This window comes from Phalacrocorax aristotelis, chromosome 16 (assembly GCF_949628215.1).
Source record: "Phalacrocorax aristotelis chromosome 16, bGulAri2.1, whole genome shotgun sequence".
Taxonomy (NCBI): domain Eukaryota; kingdom Metazoa; phylum Chordata; class Aves; order Suliformes; family Phalacrocoracidae; genus Phalacrocorax; species Phalacrocorax aristotelis.
Window position 1 is genome coordinate 5,158,050 of NC_134291.1, and position 26,348 is coordinate 5,184,397.

Below are 26,348 nucleotides of genomic sequence, written 5' to 3' on the forward strand. Positions count from 1 at the left end.
CCGCCCCGCGGGGGACACGCCACGTCCCGCCACGCGGGGCAGGGCCCCCGTCCCCGCCGCCAGCGCGTCCCGCCCCCGTTGCTAGGGAAGTGAGGTCACGCAGCATGGCGGCCGGGAGCCCCAGCGGCTGAGGGGCCGGCCCTGCGGGGAATCCGCGTCCATCCTTCCCGGGAGCTGCGGCCGGGGCGCTGCGTGTCGCGCTAGGAGCGAGCGGCGGGACCAACGCCGCGATGGCGCCAGGAGCCGCGGGGCTGTGAGGCGGCGGAGCAACGGAAGCGGGTCGCGGACTGAACCGAGCTGCCGCCATGGAGCTGAGGGTTGGGAACCGGTACCGGCTGGGCCGGAAGATCGGGAGCGGCTCCTTCGGCGACATCTACCTGGGTAAGGAGGGAGGGCCGCGGCGGGCGCGCCCGGCGGGTCCGCGGCTCTGTGGAGGGAGGGTCGGGGGCCGGGCCGGGCCGGGCGCTGCTGGCTGCCCTGCCCGCTCCCAGCCCCCGGCGAGGGCGGGCCGGGGGCAGCCCCCGGGACCCCCCCGTCAGTCACCCCGTCACCCCGTGTCACCCCGGCCGCAGTCCGGCCTGCGCTGCTGCCCAGGGAAGGCCGCCTGGTACGAAGTACCTTGCTAGGGGCACAGCAAGAGCGATTTAGTGTTTCGTTGACATCATGTCCTAATTTGGACAGTGCGGAAATCGGGAATTCTGGCTGATTTAGCTGCTTCTTCCCATTGTTGTCTTGTGACCTTGGGCACCGTTTATCTTCTCAGCTGTGAAAGGGGGATAAGGGTATAAATCCCTTCATTTGAGAAGAGAAAAAAACAACCCCACCACGTTCAGAGAAATGTTTTGGGAAAGAAATATGTGCATCAGGGTTAAATATCACTGCAGTGGACAAGGAAAAATTGCTGTCATAGGGATGTTTCTTTCTCCTGTGAGGCCTAAAAAAAATTACACAACTACAGATGACTAGGTTGCAGTTAAAAACACCCTGAAATGCTTCAAAGAATCATCATGGTTTGGCTATCCTGTTGCTTGAACGTCGCCCTAATGCCTTATTGCGTATATCTTGTTCTGCTACTGTGATTTCTACGCAATTGTAAAGTTTGCAGGATTGACATTGTCTTTGCCTGCCGGTTTATGTAGCACTCTATCATAATGGCTCATTCTTATGATTATGACAAGCGGCGGTGGGTACAACAAGTTCTGAAAGCAAGTATTTTTAAAATAATGTATTCTGCAAAGTCTCAAACTGTAAGAAATGGGTTGAATACAGAGAAATATAAATTTTATATCCTGCCACATAGAAGTGAGGACTCTGCATTTGAAAATTGTGCTAACTTAGAAAAGCAAGTCAAAAAGCAGGGGGAGGTGGAACTTGCAGGGGCTAAGGTACGTTAACTGCATACGTCTGGAGGGTAAAACCAGCGTCACTGGCTAACGTATGTGGTATGTTTGGCAGGGTGCGCAGTATGAGAGGTGTTTTTTCTTCCTAGACAGCAGTGCTTCATGTTGCAGCGCACAGCTGGCATGCCAAAATAATTTGTGAGCTAAAGCTGCTTGCTTACAGATAATGAAGTACTGGTTATCTGTGATATAGATCATACGCCTGATGGAAAACCCATGTTTCTAGATGAAGGCGTGTGGTTGTCTAGAAGCAGAGAACATGATTCTTTCTCTCTGCAATGCTCACTTAGAAGATTGAAGACTATGGTGAGAAAGATGGTGGTGACACTTGTGCAGAAATCCTAGTTAGGGATTTTGGGGGGATTTTGGGTGGAGATTAAGACAGCAGTTAAAATCTGAAAAATCTTAGATGATTTGAGAAACTTCTACATTAGCATTTGACTACTGCGCAATTAAATCACTTTACAGTATAAATTTAAAGTGCAAGTAAAATAAACGTTTTCCTATTTGTCACTTTTATCTTCATGTGTACAGGCCACACCAGTGAAGTTGCACAGGAAATAATAGTTCTCTGCATATTAGTACTACTGCCATGCTGTGTTTTGCACGAGAGTTCCTCATCCTCAGGTTTTTACCCCTTTTTATCTCTAAGTAGCCAGCTTGGATTTACTTTTGGGTCTTAATGCAAATGTCATGCCTGAGCCAGTAACTAGCAGAGAATTTTATGTCTGGAAGATCCAGCTAATGTCATGGGTTTGTTTTTGCAGGGGAACTTAATGTCTCTCAAGAACTGAAGCCTTTTGTAGAGGCCCGTTTGGTTTGCCTACTATTATCTGGTAAAACAGGTGTTCAAAATCTGTGCTTTTTGTGATAATGAATTTTTTTTTAAAAAACCCACAAGTTTCTACTTGGCTGTTCAGACAGTACAATAGGACATAAGTGCCTTAAAATAACTTTTTAAATTCTTTCAGAAGACATGAGGGTTTTTTAAGTACACATGCCTTTTGATAGCCCTTAGAGAATTTGTAGATTACCTCAGTGTAGACTTCCAGCTCAGTCTGATGCTTCGAAAAGGAAGATTTGATTATTTTTGCCTGTTTCCAGCCCCCTTGTATGTTTTTTTAATGCAGCTACAAGGGTGTTGAAGACATTGCAGAATAGAAGGGAGGGACATTCTTTTGGTCTTTCGTTCTCTTCTTTCTTTTCGTTCGTTCTTTTTGTTCTTTTTCTTCTTTGGAATATGGAGCCAACGACTGTTGTTATTATCATAGTTTTTTCATATTATTTCCTGTTCTCCCTTATACCTCAAAGTATGTCTTCTGGAATTTGGAATGGCCCTGGCTTTGCTTGCTTAGAATGGCGGGGTCTGTGGGACAGGATTTTGAAAGGTAAGGCACTATTGTAAATAAAGGAGGGTGGACAACTTACACTAAATTCCTAAGTTTTATTTTATCTGCATCTTTTGAAGTTACCCTCCAGGAGAAGATACAAAAGAAATGGATTCCCATATACTCTAAATAGCACAACACATGGACAAGGGGCGAGGAGGGGTGGGGATGGAGCAGAGTCAGTATTTGTTTTGTTGCTCAGTCCATGAGGCCAAATAGATATCAGTAACGAAAGCATTGCAGTCACTGTGTTCATGGTTTTTGCATTACATATCTATTTTTCTTAAGAATGAGTTTTGGGTTGTGAGCTAATCAAAATAATTTCCAAGGCTTTCCATACAGTGGAAGATCTCGCAATTCCAAGTAAATTGGAATTTCACAGTTTAAAATAAAGTATTTTCACAACTCTAGACTTTTTCACTTCCAAATGGTGACTTCTCATTATACTAATTTTTAATTATTGGTTCTTCTCATAGTAGTGCTTCTTTCTACTTCTCGAATATTATTTTGTTTTCCTTAAAGGAAGCTAAGCTTTTGGTGGTTACAGAGTTATTTTAAAAATTTTGTCCCAGCGTTTAAGTGGGGACAGAAGTCCCTACTTGGCGACAAGCACTGGATTGCTTGGAAGAATTATTTGTATTTTTGTCCCCCTCTCATCAGTTTTGCTGGACACAAATATATCAATTTCATCTCTTAATATGAATTCTCATGTCTTGAAGGGGAGGGTTTATACAGAAGCAAAGTTCAGGCTAAGGATCTTGGATATCTTAGATAAAGACTTCTTGGGAAGAGCAACTACCCTAAGAAAGAACCTACCAGGTCAAGACCATGGTCTGTCAAGTCACGGTTTAATACTGCGTTGAGCAGAACTTAATACTAATAATATAGGTCTTGAGCCTCCTGTACAGTTTTTGCCCTAATCAAACACAGAAGAGATGTGTCTTTCAGTATGCTCAGGCAGCTATTTGTGTCTGTTCTGGATCAGAAAAATTAAAAAAAAAAAGACCAAACAAACCAAAACCCCAAACCAACCGCGTCTGTTGCTGATCACCCATCAGATAATTTTGTCTTCAGTCTACACACTCCCTGATCTCAGTGCTGTGGGACTGGGGAGAACAAGTACTGAATGTAGGGATAAGCAAGAAAGGTCTGGAGTTCTGTGGTTCAAAATCAAGATTTTTATTTGTTTGGGGTGGGAAGGTCAGTATTAGATCAGAAAATAATGCCTTCCTCCTTGTATTGCTCATCTGCCCTTTCACATTTCTGGATTGATGTGCACCATAACTCATTTAAAGTCCACCAAAATAATATATTCATAAAATGTGAAAACCTTAGACTAGAAATCAAAGAGTTCCCAGTTGCTGCTACTGTGCTGTGATCAAAGTAGCAGTCGGGGATCCTCCACCTATTACACCAGTCACAAAGGAGTCCATATCAGACACATACACATACAGCCTCATTTTCCTTTGCATCTTCTGGTTGTTCACCTTGAGTTGTGCTTATTGTACCCGGAGTGAGCTTCAGATGGTTTGTTTCCTTAAGGTGCATTGTGAAATGCCTAATAAGTATCGACCCTGGTGTCCACTCGGAACAACTCGCTGTACCAGCAACACCGCCTTAATGTCCATGTGTGGGTGAACACAAAAAGACATTTTATTAACCTAAAAAAAGAATTCCAGTCTTGCGTGATCTCATAGATAATTATGTGCACCATCAGTTCCTTGTGAAGAGCCGTGCCCATTTTGGGGCGTGGGATGTTAGCCTGCCTTTGTTAGCCTTGGTTAGCCTCACTGTGTAGACAAAAGGCTGTAAAGCACTGACGTAGCTCCTTAACCTCGGGAACAAGATTTTGCAGTTACAATAGTTAGGTGAGTACGTTAGCTGGGTGCTCTGTGATGGTCAAAGAAAAGCTTATGGAAAAAAATTATAATCGTGCATCTATCTCTTAATTGCTTTGTGTGCCTTTAAAAAAGGGTATTATGGAACTGGAAAAGGTACAGATAAGTGAAATGGGGAATAATTACGGGTAATTAAAAATGACTTCTATACAAAGGTTTTGAATTCTGGAAAGAGTTAAGGGAAAATGAGGTAGGGTAGAAGTCTATGAAATCCTGAGTGTCATAGAGAGAGAGTACAAAATGATTGTTTACTGTTTCTTTCCAAACAAAAACTAGTGGACCTCAAGTTAAGCTTGTAAGAGTGGGGATCAGAGCAAACAGCAGGTGATGTACTTCAAGTGATCCTACACCATGAGGTAATGCAGAAAAGAGACAGCCAAACTCTGAAAGCAGAGCGACTCAGGGATATGTCTAAAAAGTGTCACACATCTTTTTGCCAATTCCTGTTTCCCTGTACTTCTTCACTTGCTTGGCTGTGAGAGTACGTATTTTCTTGAGTCGGTGTTTCTTTTTAAGAATGTCAGTTTTCCCCTAAATATTTTTAAACTTTGAAAGTGAACAGGTAAGCCAATTTTTCAGTCACTTGATTCCTGAAACAAGAATTTAATGAGATTTTTAAAAAGTTTTTTGGGAGGACAAATTCTTGACTGTAGATGAACTGCCTCCCAACCAGATAAAATTATAAGGTGTCAGAATACATCTGGAGTATCTTGAGATTTAGGGAAGTTGTAGTCTCTGTTTCCAAGGCATAAGAGGATGTGATCTGAATTCTTAGCATCTCTTAGGTTGGCAGGGATTCATGCCGCACTTGTAAACATTCATTGTGAGCACTTCCACCACAAACTGGATGTGGAAAGACACCCCTCAGAAGATGCACTCCTATTTTGTGGGGATGGGATAGCAGCGGTTTTGGCTTCCTGTGCTGGAGTTTCTAATAGTTGTCTCTTAAACTACTAGTCTGGTGGAGAGAATCTGTAAGACTTCAGAGAATTTTTAGATAATCATGGCTGAAAGTACTTAATAATCTCTGCTTGTTTGCCATTGAGTAGTAGTTTGTCAATATTTGGTTTGTTTCAGTCTTGACGAAGGAAATGCATCTTAAAAAATGTTTTGACCAATGTTTTACATTCTTCTGGTTTTAGGAACTGATATTGCTGCTGGAGAGGAGGTTGCCATTAAGTTGGAATGTGTGAAAACCAAACATCCTCAGCTCCACATCGAGAGTAAAATCTACAAAATGATGCAGGGTGGAGGTAAGCAAATTATTTTCCTTCTTCAGAGATTTAATTGGTTTTATGTCTTTGATATATCTTCCACCTGGAAGTATTTAATGGTTGTGATCTCTTTTGACATACAAGAATGTGGGAAAGGTGGCAAGGTAGATGAAGAGCAGTACCTCAGCTCTCCTGTGAGCAATGTAGAGTAGCAGCTCCAAATCCATGGCACCAAACTTCATGATAACCACTGAGATCCTCCAGTGTTGTTCATGGTCCCAGAATATTAAAATGTGAAAACCTTGAGCAACATGAAACAAAGTTTGGTCCCATCTGGCAGGACACTGACTTTTGTTTCTCATGGGTCAGTGAAAGATGGTAACCGCTGCTCTGGAGCATTTAACCTGACTTGCTCCTTATAGTAGCACAATTCTAAACTTAGTATTATAAACTAAACTAAACTTAGTGTTATATATGTTAGTGTTCTTTCTTCTGAGTTAAAAATATTTCCTTGCGTGGGGATTCTAAGACAAAATGGCATTAGTAGTAGAGAACAGGAATGAAGCAACTTCGTAGCTACTGCGTGGTGCTCTGCCAGGGTAACTCACCCATTTATTTTTGAATTCTGCAAACGTAAGATTCCCATGCAGTTCTGGGACATAAACTCAGTGTAGTTAAGTTTTGCTTTTGTTTCATAGTCCCTTGACTTCTTCCTAAACGAGGCTATACTTTGCATAAAGACTACGTTCCACAGTCTATCTCGAATGCAAGATGCAGTAATCATACATCTAGAAATGGATGATAATGTGTATTTGCATTTGGTTACTTTTTAATTCCTGCCTTGTTCAGTTGCCACCTGCGTGTAACCTGAATAGCCTTCCCAGAGTAAAGTGCTTCCTTTATGGGCTTACTAAGGCTCTGATGGTGGGTTTCTTCTGAGGATGGATGCTGCGGAGGCAGGTGGCAGAAGGTTAAGTTTCCATCTGAATAAGGGTTTCTCTGTGAAGGGAATTCAGAAAAAAATAATGCATATCAAGTAAAGGTAAGAGTTTAAAATGGGTGAATTATACCACTTCACTTCCAAAATGCATACAATTAGCTCAAAGTAAAGGCATTTGAAATTCTGAATAAGGCTACCTACATACCGGTTTAATTCAAGATATTTGAGCACCTGTAGAGTTTTGTGTGAAATAACTTTCCTTAGTTCCTCCTTAAAGTGTGGCTAATTTTAGCGCTCTCAAGCTGAATGTATAACACATTTCATAAACAGTGCTACTTTGGTAGAGATTCACCAAACAGCAAATACAATGGAACTGGGGGAAAGACAAGAGTATGAAGCAAAGGTGAGAATTCATTGCAAATTGAAATGGAAGAGAGAGGTATTTTACAGTGATCCTGTAGGCTTTTAAACCAAGAAGTTAACCTCTAAGGCTTCTTCAGTAATAATACTCAGAGGTTTGTCAATGTCTTTTATTTTCAGACTTCCAATTTGCTCATTATTGGCATCTTGGAGACAACATGAGTATTAATACTTGTAAAATGCTTAAGTTTCAAATCCAGCAAAAACACCAAATACTTTCAAGTTACAAGCTAAGCACAAAGACTGGGAGGTTTCTGGGGAAGAGGAAGAAGGCTGTTTTTAGACCTCTGTTGCTATAATTTTATATTGGTTCTGCTGTGAAATTATCAAACTTCTCATTTCAGAATGGCTGAAGGTAGCATAAAATATTAAGCTTCACTGTAAATACAAACATTCACAGTAATGACCCTCTTAGAATTCATTTTAAGAGACTTCAAAATTTGTGTGTGTGAGCTGTATAAATCAAACTGTTACACTGAATAAACTGTTTTCTTTTTTTCTAGTGGGTATTCCCACAATTAAGTGGTGTGGAGCTGAAGGGGACTATAACGTAATGGTGATGGAGCTGTTGGGACCGAGCCTGGAAGATCTCTTCAATTTTTGTTCAAGGAAATTTAGTCTCAAGACAGTCCTACTACTCGCTGACCAAATGGTAGGAGACTGCTTTGTTGATCTTGATAGTGCAGTATGTTGGGATATTCACATTTATTGAGAGATCATAACCACTTACATGGTATTTGTGTAATTTAGAGGTGAATAGGCTGTATCATTAGAGAAGAGACTCAAAATCAGTTTTGTTTCTGTAAATATAAAGTGTCCCATCAAAAGTGATCGAATTCTTAATTTGATTTTTAAAAATTGGACCTGCTCTGTTTGCAAACCAGGTGTTGCACTGCTCAAAGACAAAGAAATTCCCCCAAGAAAGTTTTTGGAAACATATGTAAAACAGACACAGGGAAAGAGCTGGAGAGAAGGTTTATCTACTGTCTTCTAAGTTATGTTCTCTCCAGTGCCCTTACATTTCACAATGAAAAGTTTCTTTGCCTTTTTTATCAAGACAGTGTTGCTAGTGCTTTTATAAGAAAAAAGGTGTGTGCCCAGTCTCTCGACAATGATTTTTTTTTCTCTGTATTTAGATTAGTCGAATTGAATATATTCACTCTAAGAACTTCATCCACCGAGACGTGAAGCCAGATAACTTCTTGATGGGCCTGGGGAAGAAAGGAAATCTTGTCTACATAATAGACTTTGGATTAGCAAAGAAGTATCGAGATGCTCGAACTCACCAACATATTCCATATCGTGAAAATAAAAACTTAACGGGCACTGCCCGTTACGCATCCATCAACACTCATCTTGGAATTGGTGAGCTGGGGAAAGCAATGAATAGAAACTTGGAAAGTGTTGATGCGCATAATTTTAGTGCAAGTAGATGTTGCTTGATGGAGGGATAGAAGACAGTCTGTATTTCTGGCACTAACCATGCAGCATGCTTGGCCTCATATCTCTTGATTGGGTGGGATTTGGTCAGCTTGTAATTCTGAGGGATTAACACATTTTTTAATAACTGCAAGGGTGATAGGCTTTGTCTTGTACTGGATAAGTTTATCGTGGGCATAGTAACTCTCAGCTATCTCTTGTTTTTCTAAGGGTTTTATGACAGTCTTGTTGCACAGTCTTTTGTTTTTCCAGTAGAAGATGAAACCTAATGAGTCCACTTTTTTATGCTGTTGTAGAGCAATCTCGCAGAGATGACTTGGAGTCCTTGGGCTATGTACTGATGTATTTTAACCTGGGCTCCCTCCCCTGGCAGGGACTGAAAGCAGCAACAAAGAGGCAGAAATACGAACGTATCAGTGAAAAGAAAATGTCTACACCCATTGAGGTTTTGTGTAAAGGATATCCTTGTAAGTTACTCTTTCATGGCGCTAGGCCTACACATTCCTGTTTTAGTGGTACTTCTTTTTTCTTTACACTGAATTCTACCAATCTTTTTTACTTCTCACTCCTTTTTTTTTCCTTCCCCCACCCCCATGATTGGGCACACCCATGATAAAGATACTGTGCTTTCAAGACTGGGATCTTTGTGATTGTAGAGCATTTCTAGAGCTTGTCATAACTATCAGTAAACAATCATTGTGGTGCCCTCGAGTCGAAGGGCAGCATGGTATGTCTGATTTGTGCTGTATCGTGTGTGCCTGCGTCTGTGGTGGCTGGATAACTCTAACAGGCAAGTAGCTTTTTGAGAAACTACCCGTTTCTTCGTATGTGTGGGTACTGTTCCATGGATGAATCGCGTTGTACAGTCAGATGCACCTCTTACCTACTGCAGTTGTTTCACTTGGGAATTGTCCTTTCAGGTTCATCTGGTTTGGCCAGTTGATGGTCAGCACCTGTGAGAGGCATAAGAAGTCCTCCTATACCCTAGCATCATGTGTCAAAGCTATCCTGTTTCTCAATTTGGTATTTACACCACAGTAATAAATAGGCATTTTTGAGCCCTGCAGGATGATACAAAAACCTGTTTTAAAACTCGTTAACATTAGCTGCCATCAGAGGATATTGTCGATCTTTCATGAAGAGTTCTGTCTCTATTCTTTCCACACTCTTGGCTTTGGCAGCTAGGTACAACAGCGAGGACTATAGCTTTTGTCAGGGTTGTATGAAAACTTGTTGTCTTTGATCTATTTCAAATATCAGTTCATACATATTCCTATAGATTCTTTAACTATGTTTTTTCTCTGGGTTTAACAGGCAGGGAAGACTAATCAACTTTTCTTGTGCTGTTTGTTAGAATTTCTTTCTTAATGTAAATTATTAATGTATTATTTTAGCTGGAAAGACTTTTAACTCAAAAGCTGGTATTTTGAGTAACTAAATACTAGTTTGAACTAAATACGAGTTTGAATAACTCAAAAGCTGGTATATATAACTCAAAAACTGCTATTAACTGGCAAACTGGATTCACAACAATATTCTTTTTTTTTTTTTTTTTTTTGCTGTGTAACTAATACTTCATGTTCCATTTAAAAACAGGTGTTCAAATCTAAAATTGTAGCATGACTTCCATGGGGAATTCGTATGGGTCCCCTAGTTTTCCTGTGTTTTGTGAGCTGGCAGACATGAATCTGTATGTGATCTAACAACAACAAAGAGATGCTGTTCCGTGTCCTGCAAGAAACTGGGTTTAAACTTATTCAAAGCAAAGAATGGCAAAAAATTTGCTTTTCTTTGCTCAACTGTAGTTTAAGACCTATCGCTCAACCCCCCCCACAACCGTTGGTTAAGAACTCTAATATTGGGTCCTCTGCTGTTGACAAATAAGATCTTTGCCTACTCTGTGATAAAGAAATCATTTACTTCTCAGGGTTGACTTGATAGATGAGCTGTAGTGTTGCCTTTGGTAGATTTCTGGTATTAGGTCATTGTTCTTTTTCTTATATTTAGGAGACTCCCTGTTTGTTGGGTTTGGGGTGGTTGTTTTGGTAGTTTTTTTGTGATTCAGAATTATAAAAAGCAAATGTGAAGCTGAAGGAAAAAAACAGGCTTTCTTTTATTACAGCTGAATTTGCCACATACTTGAATTTCTGCCGTTCTTTGCGTTTTGATGACAAACCGGACTATTCCTATCTAAGGCAATTATTCAGAAACCTTTTCCACCGACAAGGGTTCTCATATGACTATGTGTTTGACTGGAACATGCTGAAATTTGTGAGTAGCTGACATAGCTTTCTAAAACTTCGGGGTTTTTTAATGTTTGGTTTTTTTACTATATTGTGAGTTTTGAGTATCTTAACTGATACTGTAAGACTGCCTTGCCTTTTTCGTCCTGGAAGCTGTATTCTCTAGAAAAAAGATCAGGAAATGAGGAAAGGCAGGAGTTACAGGAGCCATGAGATGGGGGTTGAATGACAATTAAGTTGAAGTTACAGGGTTTGAAATGTGTAAGGCTTCTGGGACACTTCCCTCGGAGCAGTCACCAGGCTGGGTTGGGGAATTGTTGTTTTCTCCCACCTTGATCTTCAGCACGAGTCATCTGCAGCTGATGAGGAGGTGTCCAGCTGCCGGAACAGTATGTGTGTACATTAGCATTTTGAAGACTGTCCCAGCAGTTGTATGAACAAAATTTATGGCAGTTCTCAAGAAATTTTACCAAAATAATAAATGCCCTAATAAACTTTAATTCATGGGTTGTCCAGTTCATTATTATCAGTATTTTTCTATGAATATATAGTTGTAATCTCAATAATCCCCCAAGTTGTTCACTAGTCTTGACCCGTAGGGTGCAAGCAGAGCAGCTGAAGATGCTGAACGTGAAAGGCGAGAACGAGAGGAAAGATTGAGACATACACGAAATCCAGCTGTGCGTGGATTGCCCTCCACTGCTTCCGGCAGGCTGAGAGGAACGCAAGATGTAGCTCCTCCTACTCCTCTTACCCCAACTTCACATGCTGGTAAGTAAGCAAATACCTGGATAGATCCACCTTGTAGGCTAATTTGCGGTTTGTTCATGGTCACTGAAAATTAGAAATTAGAATTAGGATACCTGAGTGGTGTTTGTCTCTGGACAGGGCTTGGGTTTTTTGTTTTTTCTCCCCTTTGCTTTTCAGTAGATTTAAGGTAATTTTATACACTTGTTACCTGCCAATTGCTATTTAGATTTCTGCGAACATAAAACAAAAGCCTTGATTTCTCGTTTGACTCTGTGGAAGTTTTATATGCAAACAGCCAGAGTATAATTTTTCCAGTGACACTGTTATAATCCTGTTTCTCATTATGAGAATCTAATGCAGTTTTTCTCACAGCCAACACCTCCCCTCGGCCAGTATCTGGTATGGAACGAGAAAGGAAAGTGAGTATGAGATTGCATCGCGGTGCCCCAGTCAATATCTCGTCATCTGACTTAACAGGCCGACAAGATACCTCTCGCATGTCAACTTCGCAGGTAAAAAAGATTTCTGTGTAATGGAAAAATGAGGGTGATTTGATAAAGTTAATTTGCCAAGAGAACATACCAGCTAATTGATGTGATTTCATACTGATTTTGCAGATGATGTTGACTTGTATAAGTACTTGACATTTTAACTGAATATTGGTGATGTCGCTGTAGGCTACTCTAAAGAATTTTTTTTTTTACCTTGGTAGCAATAAGCATAAAATACGCAAAGTAATACAGAGTCATCAGTGTATGAGATGATACAAAATCCTAGAGATAGGGCTTTTTTTTCACCTACAATTAATGGTGTTTAGCTCCTTTGCTCATTGAATTTCTTGTATCTATTATCAGTGAGGAAGCAGAGTAAATTAGAAGCAGTTGTGAGTCATATTTCCAAAACAACAGAGCAAAGAATGTTGGTGCAGAATAGACAAGAAATAGTTGGTGAAGAACAGCAAAGTGCAAAAGCAAAGAAAGGTTGTGGTGCTGTACAGTAATTCAGAGCAGATAGGCAGCCACATTTGTGGGTGATGGATAGGCCGCAGAAGGCTCATTTGAAGAGGATGGCAGGAGGATGAATGATGCAGTGATTCATAGCCATAGCACTGAAATCATCCTCATTGGTCAGGGTGACTTAGCAAAGAGATTTTTAGGAATGCTTCTTTTTAAGACTGACAAACAATGTTTAAATATATTTTTAACTCTTTATGCTATAGCTGAAACATTCCTTTTTCAGGGTATTCACACAGACTTGTCCTAAGTAGTGTGTGGCCTGGCTTTGTACACCTTACCTTCAGTCTTACCTACGGAATGGGGAGTCACCTGTACTGTAGGCATACTGCAGCATTACTGGGAGAGCAGTCTGTTGCGAGGACTGGTGCAGTCGCCTAGGGGTTTTTCCATCGCGCCTCAACGCTGTGCTGGAGTTCTAACTGCGTAATTTTTGCCGTGGACTCATATTATTCCTCGTTGACGGAGCATATTGATAAAAATTAACTCAGTTCCTTTTGGCTTCATCATTTAATTGGCAGAATTAATTATTTTGGATAGTACATGTTCATATATATAAAACCTTACTGCCAGAGGGAACGCTCTTTTAGATGGAGGCCAGGTGGGTATCTCTAATGAAGACTTGAGAGTGAACTGGATTGGAGAAACAATTCTGCTGTAACAAAAGTGAAGTGGGGTTTTTTGGGTTGGTTTTCAGCTGAATGAATTGTTTCACCATGTAGCTGCACACATGTTTATGCTTGCACAAGGGATGAACAGTTCGGGAGCAGAAATGACTGGACGAGAATAGAAGGCAGGTCAGGTTTTCTGTATCAGGTTTGGTGGCAATTTTTGCCAGCTTAAATTGTTCACTCTGCTACAATTCTTGCCACCAGAAATTCTCACATTGAAATACTGTATGGCTGAAGTTTGTAAACAGTGTGAAAACAAAGATGGTAGAACTGCACTTAGTTATGGATCTTGTAAATATGCATAAATACCTGATAGAAGGGCATAAAGAAGGTGCAGCCAGACTCGTGGTGATATCCAGTGAACGGGCAACGGACAGTGGGCACAAATTGAAATACAAGAAATTCCATTTAGACTTAAGAAAAAGCTTTTTTACTCTGAGGGTGAACAGGGACTGGAACAGGTTGCCCTAAGAGCTTATGGAGTGTCCCTCTTCTGAATTAATTGGAACCCAGTTGGACATTGTCCTGAGCAGCCTGCTCTTGTTGACTGTGCTTTGGGTAGTGGGATTGGACTAGATGATCTCCGAGGGTCCCCTCTGACCTCAGCTGTTCTTTGAGGCCGTGACACCGAGTTCCCCCAAACGTTTACTCAAATGTAAAGATGATTTCTTGGTAAAGTGTGCGTGCCCAGGGTTTGTCTCTGGCATTCTGAGCAAATCTCAGGTGCTTTGTCTCAGTTACCAGTCAGCTAAATAATTAACGGGAGGAACAGAAATAAGAGCAGCAATGTTACTTGACTATGTTAGGAGAGAGTATATCTTTCTATTTTTCTGCTGTATTACTGACACGTAGCTCAGTGTGCACGTGACACTTTTCTAAACGTTGTATGGTACGAGTAATCCAGGTGGGTTTGCAGACACATTTTGGTTCTGCCTGACTTGTAAAATGGGAATACTCCGAGATTGTGTAGGACCGTGGGGTTTTTTGAGTAATCTTTGAATATCCAGATGTGTGATTTGTGCAGTGGGCCAACAGTGCAATGGCTTAATGGCACATTTCCATGCTTGCCCTTTTTAATACCCTGCTCCAAGTATGGCATCACTCGGTTGACTTCTTTACAATCCCAAGAGCAGCCTAGTCGGGATCTTCTCCAAGTTTGTTAGAATTAATCCTTCATCATCTGTTATCATCACTGAGTTCTTACCAAGGCAGTGAAGCACTGCTGGTCTCCACTCATGGTGACTGAGTAACTGTGTGACTGTAGTATTATTTAAACAGCTTCCCGTGGGCCCCTTGGCTTTGGAAGGCAAGAGAGATTTACTTAGACTTTGCTTTACAGCACTTCCCCTTGAGCTCATTAGAGAAAATTGGCTTTTCGTTTCTCCAGTTCTCGCTTACTCTGTAGCAGGCAAGGTGGCTCAAGCTGCAGGTTTTCATAGCTTACGCGCTTATGGTCCCCATAACGTTAAAGTAGTTCTTCCATATCAAAATTTATCGTTAGATGTTAACCAGGTTACCAGTTAAAGCCATGGGTTCCCCATTATCATATACCTTGTTCTTAGTCAGGAAAACCTGAAGCACCCAACTCACACGCAAGGTTATTAAGGAGAATTTTGATTGGCTCAGTGTAAGAATATAGAAAATCATCCATACCACTTCTTGTCAGGAGAACAGTAAAGAACAGCAACTGTTTGTGCCCATTCCAAGGGTGTTACTTTCCTTTGTGAGTCTCAAGTAAATATGCTGCCACTGTTCCTTTACCAGGAAGTGCTTAGGCCGTGCTCCTGGTAGAAATCAGCTTTGTTTGCTGTGCAGATCTACAGATGTCTTACATTAAGAATTATATTTGTTAGAGTTGTTGTTTATAACTTGATAAATTAGGTTTGTTATTTTATTTTATTTGGATGCCTTTGTTTGGTAAGGCAACGCTGCACCTGTAATCTCCACCCCTCATCATCTGGAGGAAGGGCCACTGCTTGTTAAACTCTGGGCAATGGAAATGTGCAGAGGTTACCCAAAGAAATAATGAAAACTACTTACCTAGAAGTAGAGTTCTTAAAGATGACTCCACATTCTTATCTTTGTTTTTTCTAAAATGTGTTCTGATCAGTTCGAATGGAAACTGAAAACTAAGGCTGGGAATGTAGGTAATACAAACCAAAATTCTCATGTGGAAAATAGGTCTTCTCAGAGAAATTTGACGCTCATGGAAAAATGATGATTGCTAGGATAGCAAAATAGGTGTCATGTATATTCCCCACCTCCAAGGCATTGTCCACATAGTAAGTAAATCAATCTCATTGGAAGGACTAGCACTTCGTAACGCTAAGTAACAAGTGTTATTGGAGTAACAACAAGCACGGAACGGTTTGTGAAACTTAAGTGTTTCTAAGGAAATTACATAAATTCTGTGACACACATTATTCGGTACTTGATTATATGGGAGTGAATGCAACTGCTAAAAACCCGCAAGTTGTGAGATGTTTGATAGTGATAAACATCAGTGAGAGCTGAGCAGTCAGGTGAAGCCTGTTCAAATAAAATGTGTATTACCACAGTACTCCAAAACCTGGTGAGGGTGAGGGAGTGGAGCCCATTGTCTTACGTGTGGGAGCTGTATCTGTGGTAAGCAATGAGTGAGGAGGCTTTAGGTGCAGTGTGGGAGAGGTTAGTGTGATGTCACCACAAAAGGGAGTAATTTCATCCTTGAATCTATGTATGATACAGCAATAAATGGGGAGGTTATTTCATGTCATTAATGAGACAGATGCTGGAATGTTATGCTTAGTTCAGTCCTCAGTATCTTAAATTGTTGGAAAACTATAAGTAACAGAAAGAAGAGCCATAAAAATTGAACTTGGGAAAACAGATTGTACAATCCAAGAATTTCAAATCGGCATCTTTCAGTTTGTCTGAAAGGTAAGAGATCATCTTGAGTTAGTTGGTGTGGTACTTTAGAGACAATGATTTTAACAGGAACTGATGTTTATGCAGAAAACATATGTGAAGAACCTATTGCTTAAAATAAAAACCACTCGCATTTAAAGAAAAGTGAAGCAGAGGTCTAAGCGAAGGCAGTTAGGCACTGAAACAACTTCTAAAAGTAGATCATCTGCCCCTTTGCATCAAAACTGTATTCATTTCTAGGTGGTGTATTCAGGTCTAAAGCAAGCCTAAATTACAGGTCTGTGCAATGAAGAGTGTGATCTGTGCTGGACAGAAAATCGTACCAGCTATTAAGAGATCCTTCTGTTCCTAAGCTCTGTCAGTGAGGTGTGTGCTCAGTCTCCTTTACCCAGTCAGTCTTTAAATGTTAAGAAACAGTAAAGGAGGTCATAAGCATTCTAGTAAATACTACTTTGAATCGGTTCTGCCGGTCCACATTGCACAGACTGCATCCCGAAAGCAGTGATGATCTCAAGAGTCTAGTTGGGGGTGAGTAGCCTTCATTTCCTTTCACAGAAGGTTCGATCCGACTGCTCACGGTTTACAGTAAGTTGTTTAATTTTTTTTCTGAATTAGCATGTTCAGCACCCAACAGTCAAAGCTGTGTGTAATTCCTCCTGGTAATAGAGGTATTCTCTCTGTGGTTGGAAGAAAAGATTGGAATGCTGCCCAAAGAAATATTTGATTAAGTCGCTCTGACAGGAGAAGTTTTTAGAAGACTGGAGCCAACACTGGCATTGAACAGCTTAAGTGTTATGCCGCTTCTCTGAGGAAAAAGCAACATACTTCCAGTGCCTCTGCATTTTCCATCTCCTCATGAGCAAATCTTTCTCCATATATCCATCTTAATAGGCATCGTACTCCGCGTTGTTCTTCTGACCCTGTCAGCTTTCTTTGAGGAATAATGATTTGTTCCTTTTACGTATCTCTTAATATGATAGAAATGTCTTATAGAAGTCTGAAATCAGAGCTCCTCAAAAGATACATTTGCTACTGCAAGTTTAGGTTGGATATTTGTTAGACATCTTTATATATTGGGGCAGTGGAACTGTTACAAATTGCTGTCTTTTCCCCTACCTCAGAATAGCATTCCTTTCGAACACCATGGCAAGTAGCTGCTCGTCTCCTTTCGTTGGAAGGCAGCACTGGGTGAGTGCTTCTCATTAGACACCAAAACTTTGGATGGGGTGGGGAAAAAATTCTTTGGAAACATCCGACTTTGCTTCTTCTCCTCACATTATCTCATAGTTGTACCTGTGCCTTCCGGTCAGATGCTTGATGGAGCATTAGTTTTTCTCTAACTTAAAAGTAAATGTCCTTCCAAAAGTTGAATTATTGCTGCTTTTCCACTTGGACTTTTAAGCAGAATTGACAAAAATAGTGACTTAAGAAGTCCCTAAAATCGCTCAAGCATCAACAATAAAATCAAATAACCAAGTCTAAACTTTAGCTGGTGGAGAATTACATGTCTTTCCAGGGATGTTCATGCAGCAGTGTGTCATCCACGCAAAAACAGATCTGCTTCAGAATCGTAAAACCAAAATACTTGTATGAAGACTCAATTGACTGTATTACTCAAATGAGGCTCTGTCTTGTCGTGAATGGAATGTTCTACTACAGCGTATCCATTTTCCACTGGTTTATATTCTTCTCCATTCCTTACGAGCTGTCATTTTAAAAATACTCAGATCTGTTCAGGTCTATATTTAAAAAATGTTCACAGACTAATGAGAATAGTTTGAACACGAGCATCTCGGAGGTAGACAGGCTTGGGTTTGGGTATTTAGAGCTCCTTTCCACTGTTCAGTGCAGTAGAAGTTTCTGCCTTTCTGTGTGCAGCTTTTGGCTTTTTAGTCTGTTCTGCTTTTGGCAATAACAGGTTTCATCCGGGAAATAACAAGTTTCTGTTGGAATCTGAACCTTGATGGCTGAAGGATGCTTTCTTAAGTATTTCAGGAGCTTCTTTGCTTTGCTTCTTACTAAAAAAAGGCTGTGAGATTTTTTTGTTCCTTAATAAATTCTGTTGTATAACTCGGTCTGCTGCCTCAGTTTCTCTATAGAGCCTAAGCTTGCACTAATCCTGTATCTCTAGTTGGTGAAGAATCCTGCTACTCCTCTTCCGTTTTCTCCTCCTGCTTTGTGTGCTTGGCTGACTCTGCACAAGCTGCTTCGTAAACAGTTTGTAACATTAAAAAGAGCCAACTGTAAATGGCAGCTTTAAACACTTAAAAGTCCCATTGTCAGACCTCAGTCAAAATAAAAAATAAAAATTAAAAAGGCAAACCTAAAGCTTTGCATTGGAAAGCTTGTGTGTGGGAGACGTGCAGATTCTGGTCTGCTCAGGGTTGTGTCTGCACTGGTTGGCCTTTACTGTCTGCCTGCCTATTTGTAGCTGTTTACAACTGAAATTAATACCGATCACCGATTCAGCTACTTAGACATTTCTCGCTTCTTAAATTGCAGTGATCTGTGGTTTTTCACTTTCACAGTGAAAGCGTCATTGAAATAATGTTACGCTGTTACTGAAATAGGTCAAGCTATGGAAATTAATGAAGTATCTTAACACAATGTTCCATGAAAAATGAAAAGCCATTGCAAATAATTAAATTTTTTTTTACCCTCTTATTGGGTTTTTTTTTCCAAACTTAATTATTCATTGAGTCTATTTCTACACATCGGTAGTGTTTTCATCTGGTTTGTTCTTTCTTCTGTGCATGTTTATGCTCTGCTTACTTTTCTTCAAAACATCCCCTCTGGCTGGGAAGGTGAATTTTCCATGTTAACTTCTAATAAAGGAAGAAAATACAGGGAACTTCGTGTAGTTACAGGTGGGTGCGAAATGTTGTTCTGGCTCACTGGATTTTAAATTCACACGCTTCCTTTTGGCAACAAATTATTTAAAAGTATGTTGAGAGCCACTTGTATGTTAACTGGGGGGATATGTGCTGATGTTGTCTTGTTTTTTGGCTTTGGTAGATTCCTGCTCGGGTAACTACCAGTGTTCTCCAGTCTGCTGTGCACCGATGAAAATTATGTTGCCGTGGAGGGCAGATAATGCATGGCTGATCTCCTATGTTACCAATGGCTTTACTAGCAAAAATACCCTAAACTAGAGCGGAAACATTACAATTGGAGTTCTCCATGTGGCTTTAAAGGCACTTGGAGGAACATGGACAGACTCCAGCAGCTGCCATTACAGGACGCTTTTGCCAGAAACCCAATGACCTTAAGAGAACCCTGTGGTAACAGGGCTGGAAAAGAAAGATGGTTTACAGAGTTGACCGCCTGTTATCGGATGGCCATTTCAGTTTTCCCTCCACAGGCGGCAGACTTTACCCCCTTTTTATTATTCTACTGTAACTATAAATCTTTTACTTGGTTTAAGAAAGTTTTTTGTATCATTTTGCTAAAATTATTGGCTTAATTCTCTGTAAAGAACTCTCTTGCTTTTGTCTGATTTAAAAATGTAGAATATAAACAAACCTAAACTAAAGACAATGACTTGAAATATCTTGTTTAAAAAAAATCAGTCTGGCAGGGAACATGTAAATGAATCAAAACAATCTGACTTTATTTAAACTGTTTACTTATTTGTATGGTCCCATTCTGACTGAGACAGTTTTCTCATGAAATTTTTAAAACTGTTAGAATTTTACGTTGCTGTTTGCTGTCTTCATTCACACTTACCATTTAACTTTCCGTGTAACACAAAGGAATTTTTAATGCTGGTTCTTTTTTATAAAATAGAACTAAATACCCTGCAGGAGAGTCTAAGTGTAGTAGAGATGGTGGTAGCGGGTTTCTTTGTAAAGAATACAAAGGACAAAATGAGAGACTCTGGCATTGGAGGGATTTAGAATTTGAAAGCTTGTCCTATCTCTCTGCTTAGTTTGGGTAAACGGATAGTTTCCAACATTGTTTTTATTGGTAAAATTTTGTTTCCTGCACTCTGAGGCTGGTTAGCTTGGAGGCTATTGCAAGCGGAAAATACATGTTGCTACTGAGTCTTCAGTGAATTTGCACGTTTCATTCAGCATCTACATGTTTAAAAATAAAGAAATGAATTGATTCAGGCCTTCTGTTTCATGCCAAGACTCAAAAAAGGAATTCTATAAACAAAACAAACAAAGAAACCAACCTATTCTTGCTGTGAAATCCTGAGAATTGTTACAGTTCAGGTGCATGCCATATTTAAATCTTAACTGTGTTCAACCCGAGTACGCCCAGAATCATTAGCTAGGAACAAATGGCTCAGCGTGCTTAGGTTGCCCAAAAAACTGTTGCAGGTGTTGCGAGCACCTGTTGGTTACAGAATGTGGGAGATTCTTCATATTGTTTGTCGCTGTAAGCGGTCTCGTAAAATAAAAAGAGGTGTTCTGTCCTCGCAGTACTTGGAGCAATGTCAGAAGTACCGTTTACGCTGGTGCGACTGAAGTAAAGGGAAGTTCCACGTTGGAAATGAAGGGATATACAGAGATTTCGTTTGAACAGTTCGGTATTCTGAGAAATTCTTCCCTGCTTGTAAACAATTTTTTTAAAGGCCTGTTGGTCTTCAGAGTTTTAGGAAGAGTAATTTTTATTGTTTGGGTGCTTACAAATTCTTTTTTGGCCCTCTCAAAAGTCCACGTATTAAGTATTAGTCACTCTTCTTTGGCTGTTTTCAGAACATTAGCTACTTGCTTGCGTGTACTCTGCATCTGACTGGGGAAACCTGTGTTTGGGGAGAGTATGTGGAAAAGCTCGAGAGTTTGATCCATGGATAAGTTTGCATAAGAGAATTATTTCCTCAGTCACTATAAACTTCAATATTTTAGGCATGTGCACTACCATTTGAACAGTTTTACACTTCACTGTGCTTTCCTTGTAAATATCTGTGGTTAATAATGTACTGTTAGGGGGACTTACAAAGGCAGCCTCTTTATTCTCTCTGTATCTGGAACATTAGATTGCTGTACTATACTTAAAAGTTGACTGCAGACTTCTAGAATTGTACTCACTTGTGGGCAACTTTTGTCCTTCATAATAGTTAAATTCCATCATGCGGAAAATAGTTAAGACTGTCTATATAAACCTGTGTGTTGGAAACCAGTATCTCAGAGCACTTCATTTGTACTACCACTGTATTTGTGTACTTTAACAATTGTGTAAATACATTCATAATAACTTCTATTCTTCTTTGGTGTAACTTACTTACTTACAATGAATCTTTACTCTTGGTGTAACTTCCTCCTTTCTTTTTGTTTTTTAAGGGGTGTCTGTACCTACAGAGAGCATTGTCAGTGCAAACATTTGAAGACGTTGTCGCGATACTAAAACGTTCACTGAAGGGTTGTGGTAGTCATGGTTGGAATGCAGCAGTTAGGGTATACGGGAAGGAGAAGGCGCTTGTTGCTTTGCTCACAGAAAGCATGCCTTTTGTCTCTTTAAAGGTAAATGGTTTCGTTCAGATGTTGCTTCTTTTCCAGTCTTTTTTACGAGCGCTTTCTCCGACCAAGCAATACATTGTATTGATAGGACGTGTAGGAAGAGGATTGCTGTTGAGACTCAGTCAGTTATGGGAGCTACGATAAAAGCAAGAAAAGTATTGAGCTCTACCCAAAACGCCCTGTATAATAAGAGTGCTGGCTTTTGCTATGTAATTTGCAAAAGCCTATTCACAATCTGAGGGCAAATGCACCTTCAAGAATCCTCTGTGTATCTGATTAGCAGGCTTTTAAAAGTTGGAAGGATATTTAATTTATCCTCACGGTTTTCATTTAGAACTGGCTGTGTGCTTTTATGTGGAAAATGTCACCTGTGCTGCTGTTTTACATAATCTTGGTGGTTACAGAGTCCCTGAATTCTTTGTGGTACAAGTACCTTGAGAGCAATTGAAAATAAATTCTATGCTTTAAGAGAAATGTCAAGTAAAAGCATTTACGGAGTTCATATGTTCCATGTTAACTTCATGAAAGTACTCAAAATCCGCCTTGGAGGAAGACGTGTAGAACTCGGAGGCATCTCGTCCTTCACTCTCCAGTGGGGAAAAATGGCATAAGCACAACCCTTTGTTGTCTTCGTTTCCCCACGTTCCAGACCTCAGAGTGGCAGATCCTCCATAAAGTCTGTCAAAGGCAACACTTTCAGAAATTGAATTTCCCAACAAGAGTCTTTACAACGAATTTACAGATTTCTAAGTAGATCATTGGCTAGAGCGTACGTGTTCATTTCAAGAATATTTATTTTCTCTTTGTACAAGAATGAAATAAAAAGGTATTTATTTTGGTCTTCAACTTTTGCTTTACAAAAGCAGCACTTCCTGTGTACAAAAGACTAAGAGAAAATAAACAACGCTGCTGGTTTTTTTTTTAATAATGCTGAGCCACCTGGTCAGAAATTGAGACTTAATCCGTTGTGAGGAAGTGTAATCCACCATGAACTTAATCCTACAGCAAAGTAGCTTCTCACATTCACTGGCTGAGACAGGTTAATAATAAAAAGGTTTTGCTGTTAAAGACTGCAGTACTTTGTTATTAAAAACAGTGCACTGCCCTCGGGGTCGTTCAGGTGACAATTCTCGCGTTACAGGGGTACGTCTGGATTTAAGCACCTGTTTGACCCTGAATGGTACGGACGGTTCGCATCGTTCGGGGGGTTTGGGCCAGCGGAGTGCTCGGAGCCTGATCTTCAGTAAGAATCAGTTTCACAGCAAATACTTGCACTGGAGTAACACTTGTCTTTTTCTCAGACATTGGTGGCTTCTCCGGCTGAATCTTGTTAAGTCTAGTGTGCTTCGGTTCTTTTGATGAAACCATTGCACGCTGCAGGCAGAGGGACAATGGAAAGCCAGGTGCCATCTGTATATACGCAGTCTACAAAAACGTGCAGTCTACAAAAAAATATTCTTTTTTTAAGATAGTGTTCGTTGTTAATGTCATTTTGGGAAAATTCTTGACTCAAAATGCATAGATGAGATCTAAGTCTGAGAAATACAAGCGTAATGGATAAATGGGAATGTAGAAAAAGGGGAAAATGGGTATATCGTCCCAAAGCATTAAACCCTAGTCTGCCGTGTCTCTGCTGTGACCAAGCCAGGATTCCTGGGGTGGGGCGGGATGTGGAACAAAACAGGAATTCATTTGGTACATTATGCATTAGGAAGAAAATGGCTAGTCCTGATCTCATAACCAGACAAAACATTTAGTTTAATTACAGTCCTCAGCTTGGTTCAGAGCTGCGGGCGTTACAGCACAAAGGCAATGCAGAGCTCCTGGTATTTCACGTACTCCTTAAGGAAAGGATAAGCCAGCGATTTGCAGTATTTTGCGGTCAGGCACAAATTTTTTTCTTAAAAGACGCCAAACAGCAAAGGTTTCTCTGCCCTCGCGGCTAAGAAATTGTATTTTAAGTTTGTCTGACATTATCAACCACTGGATCTGACACCACATTTTTCAGCAAGACTGAAAAGTCTTTTGCTATTTAAGAATTTTAAAAACTAAAATCTAGATACGCTTCTTCATTGGATTCAGAGTTTTCCAGTGAAAGGCTTTAAACTGCTGAAACGGTAGTAGAGGAAGAGTCAGAAGAGCAAGAGCCATGCTCACTTCTTGCTGCTCCGAAGCATTCATCTAGGGGTAGTGAGGAAAGTTGCCAGCTGGAATGTTGCCGAGATGATGAAGCAGGTACTGAGATCAGTGAAGGAGCAAACAGCACATACCTAGAGGTAAGTAGCTTTTTGCTCTGTCTGCCTCTAACTTCCCATGCTTTCCCAGACAAATGCAGGCCTGCCGGTCTCGCAGACTCGCTAGCAAGGAGCTTGTAAGAGCCCTGACTTCTGCAGTAGATGTGCCTTTTTCCTGCTGGCGCGGAGATGAGCTCTATTCCAGAAGCATTGAGAAGGCTGCTAAGATAATATATTCCCAAGCCATTGCTGCTCAGGTGCAGCGCCTCTGCCTTTGTCAAAGTTGTTTACTCTTCAAATATTGGCGCGTCCCCTTCCTTCGACAGGTCCGGCAGCAGGACGGCAGCCACGCAACTCGGGTCATGCCCGTTCTCCTCCACAGCGAATGGCCTGACTCCTCTCTTTCAGACTCCAGAGGCAAACCAGAGGCAAAGATAAACTCTCTGGGTTTGTGTCACAAGGATGTGCTGACTGCACGCTAAGAAACTGTCATTTCAGTCCATGCTGTAACCATCGCTCCTGTAGCAGTGTATGGCTTGATCTGGCCAGCGGGGTAGCAAAGCATTTGATACACCTTAAGTCTTACCAATTTAACTACACCAGCATAAAAAAGATAATCATGTTTGTTCCAACATGGGGTTTTCTGTAAACTAGACCTATGATCTTTTCAGCTTAAATATACAGAGAAACTTTGGAAGCTGAGCTTAGAGATATTTCTTCAAAAGTTCTCAGCAGAGAGACTTAGGCACAAATAGGCGTGAGCCTTCTAAGTAGCAAAACGTAGCTCTTGTTACACTGAAGAGGCTGTAATTTTGATTCCCTTGGATGTAGCCCTGAGACTGTACCTTGGGGAGCCAGTCGAAACTGGGGATCCAAGAAACAGGATCCAAAAAAACCCCACCATAAATGTATTCTTAAACTGTGTTTTCTTAGGACTTTCAAACTTCTAAAGAGCATCGCTTGACGATAACGACAGCTTGCTGGCAGGTCAGCACTCAAAATATTTGGGGCTTTATACGTCATAGCAGTTCATAAAACTTTACCTGCAAACAAGACCCGGAGCACTCTTCAGATGACAAGAACAATAATTTCTACGTGGAGCACCACAAAATTAATAGCTATTTTAAATTAGTTGATGCTTTAAAATAGTCTCCAGGATCATTTACAGCAGGAGCCCATTTCCTTTTTGGAATTGGCGAAACTATGAGTCATGGCAGAAGCAGTCCCCTCGCCTCCCAGCTCAGCGTCGCCTCTTACTTTCTTCTCCGTAAGCTCCCTGCTTCTGTACAGCTATTGGAGCATGTGCAAATGAAGCCCAATTTCCAAATCGGGGTATTAAAGTTATTTTTTCTGAGCTTATTTTCTCACAGGTTTTGACAACCAAATAAATATTTATTCGCTATATTTGCAACAGTTTACTAGAAAAGCATAAAAAAAATTCTAAATATAAATGTACACATCACATTAAAGTGCATTAACAAGAAACAAGAAGTCATCTCACTTGCACAAAACTGAAGTGGACTCCCGTAATCCTAAAGACAGGTGTGGTGGAGACACTGGCACAGACACAGGTCGCTACTTCCCACAGTAACGTGTAGTTTTTGTTCCCCCGGAGTCCCCTGGCTGCGATCGCCCACTGCTCCGGAGCTTTTCTCTGCGGCGCAACAAAGGTGCGTGCGGGCGGGTATGCTGGATTTCCACTCTGAAGTCCGATTGCTCGGTTAGGGGCACGTTGTCATTTCTTTTTAGAGAATGATCTCACAGTGTCTAACACACCTCCTTTCTTTGGATGGGGTTTAACTTTAACAAGCGCAAGGTCTGCCCAGTCCTTCACCCCGTACCTTCCCACCGCCTCAGGCCTCAGCTTGAGGGAGCTACCTGCTGCAGCCGCAGGTACTGCTACAGACTTGCTATAATGTACTTAAGGACTGGAGAAAAATAAAACCTAGAGATGGTGATTTTAAAGAGGTAGCTGCATGGCTTTCAGATTTTTAGTTCCACTGAGATCTTCCAGGCTCCAAATAGCTACGAGATATTTTGCTTAGAAATTTTAAATCAGTAAACTTTTCTTTGTATAGGAGGAAGAAGAAAATAGTTTTAACTCTGCGTTGCTCACTGTCTAGCAAACAGGCAAACTGTCTCGTCTCTAGTGGGGATTTTGCGTGTTCACTATAGGTTGATATACTATTTATCGGTTGATAAGTATATATATATGCACACACATATACACCTCTATATATTCTCTGTGTCTTACAGGCATTTATACATACACCCTCTCCCTGCATTAGGAAATCAAGGGCCTAAGATCCGTTACATGATCAAACATACAATATTTTAACCATAAATCCTATAGTGCACAATTTAT

The 26,348-nt window shown here is 40.7% G+C and overlaps 1 protein-coding gene across 3 annotated transcripts; it reads left to right on the forward strand.

The window, feature by feature from the left end:
* The first annotated feature begins 58 nt into the window (after positions 1-58).
* On the forward strand, positions 59-22,595 carry CSNK1D (casein kinase 1 delta). Of its 3 annotated transcripts, XM_075111319.1 has the most exons (10): positions 59-381; positions 5,829-5,939; positions 7,764-7,912; positions 8,397-8,625; positions 8,997-9,167; positions 10,823-10,971; positions 11,543-11,714; positions 12,066-12,205; positions 17,406-17,472; positions 19,300-22,595. In XM_075111319.1, exons 1-9 carry the CDS (start codon positions 306-308, stop codon positions 17,436-17,438), a joined length of 1,230 nt encoding a protein of 409 aa, XP_074967420.1. In that variant the 5' UTR covers positions 59-305; the 3' UTR covers positions 17,439-17,472; positions 19,300-22,595. The 3 variants fall into 3 exon arrangements, with proteins under 3 accessions (XP_074967420.1, XP_074967419.1, XP_074967421.1); XM_075111318.1 differs by lacking the exon at positions 17,406-17,472 and having other exon boundaries at positions 84-381; positions 21,573-22,595; XM_075111320.1 differs by lacking the exons at positions 17,406-17,472; positions 19,300-22,595 and adding an exon at positions 12,933-13,789 and having other exon boundaries at positions 84-381.
* Positions 22,596-26,348: the final 3,753 nt, after the last annotated feature.

What these genes read in the sequence shown, in the direction of transcription:
- CSNK1D (XM_075111318.1), top strand. Translation starts at nt 306, where the DNA reads ATGGAGCTGAGGGTTGGGAACCGGTACCGGCTGGGCCGGAAGATCGGG. An exon ending in CTTCGGCGACATCTACCTGG is followed by an intron (nt 382 to 5,828) that starts GTAAGGAGGGAG and finishes TTCTGGTTTTAG; the next exon opens with GAACTGATATTGCTGCTGGA. An exon ending in CTCGCATGTCAACTTCGCAG is followed by an intron (nt 12,206 to 21,572) that starts GTAAAAAAGATT and finishes TTGTTTTTTAAG; the next exon opens with GGGTGTCTGTACCTACAGAG.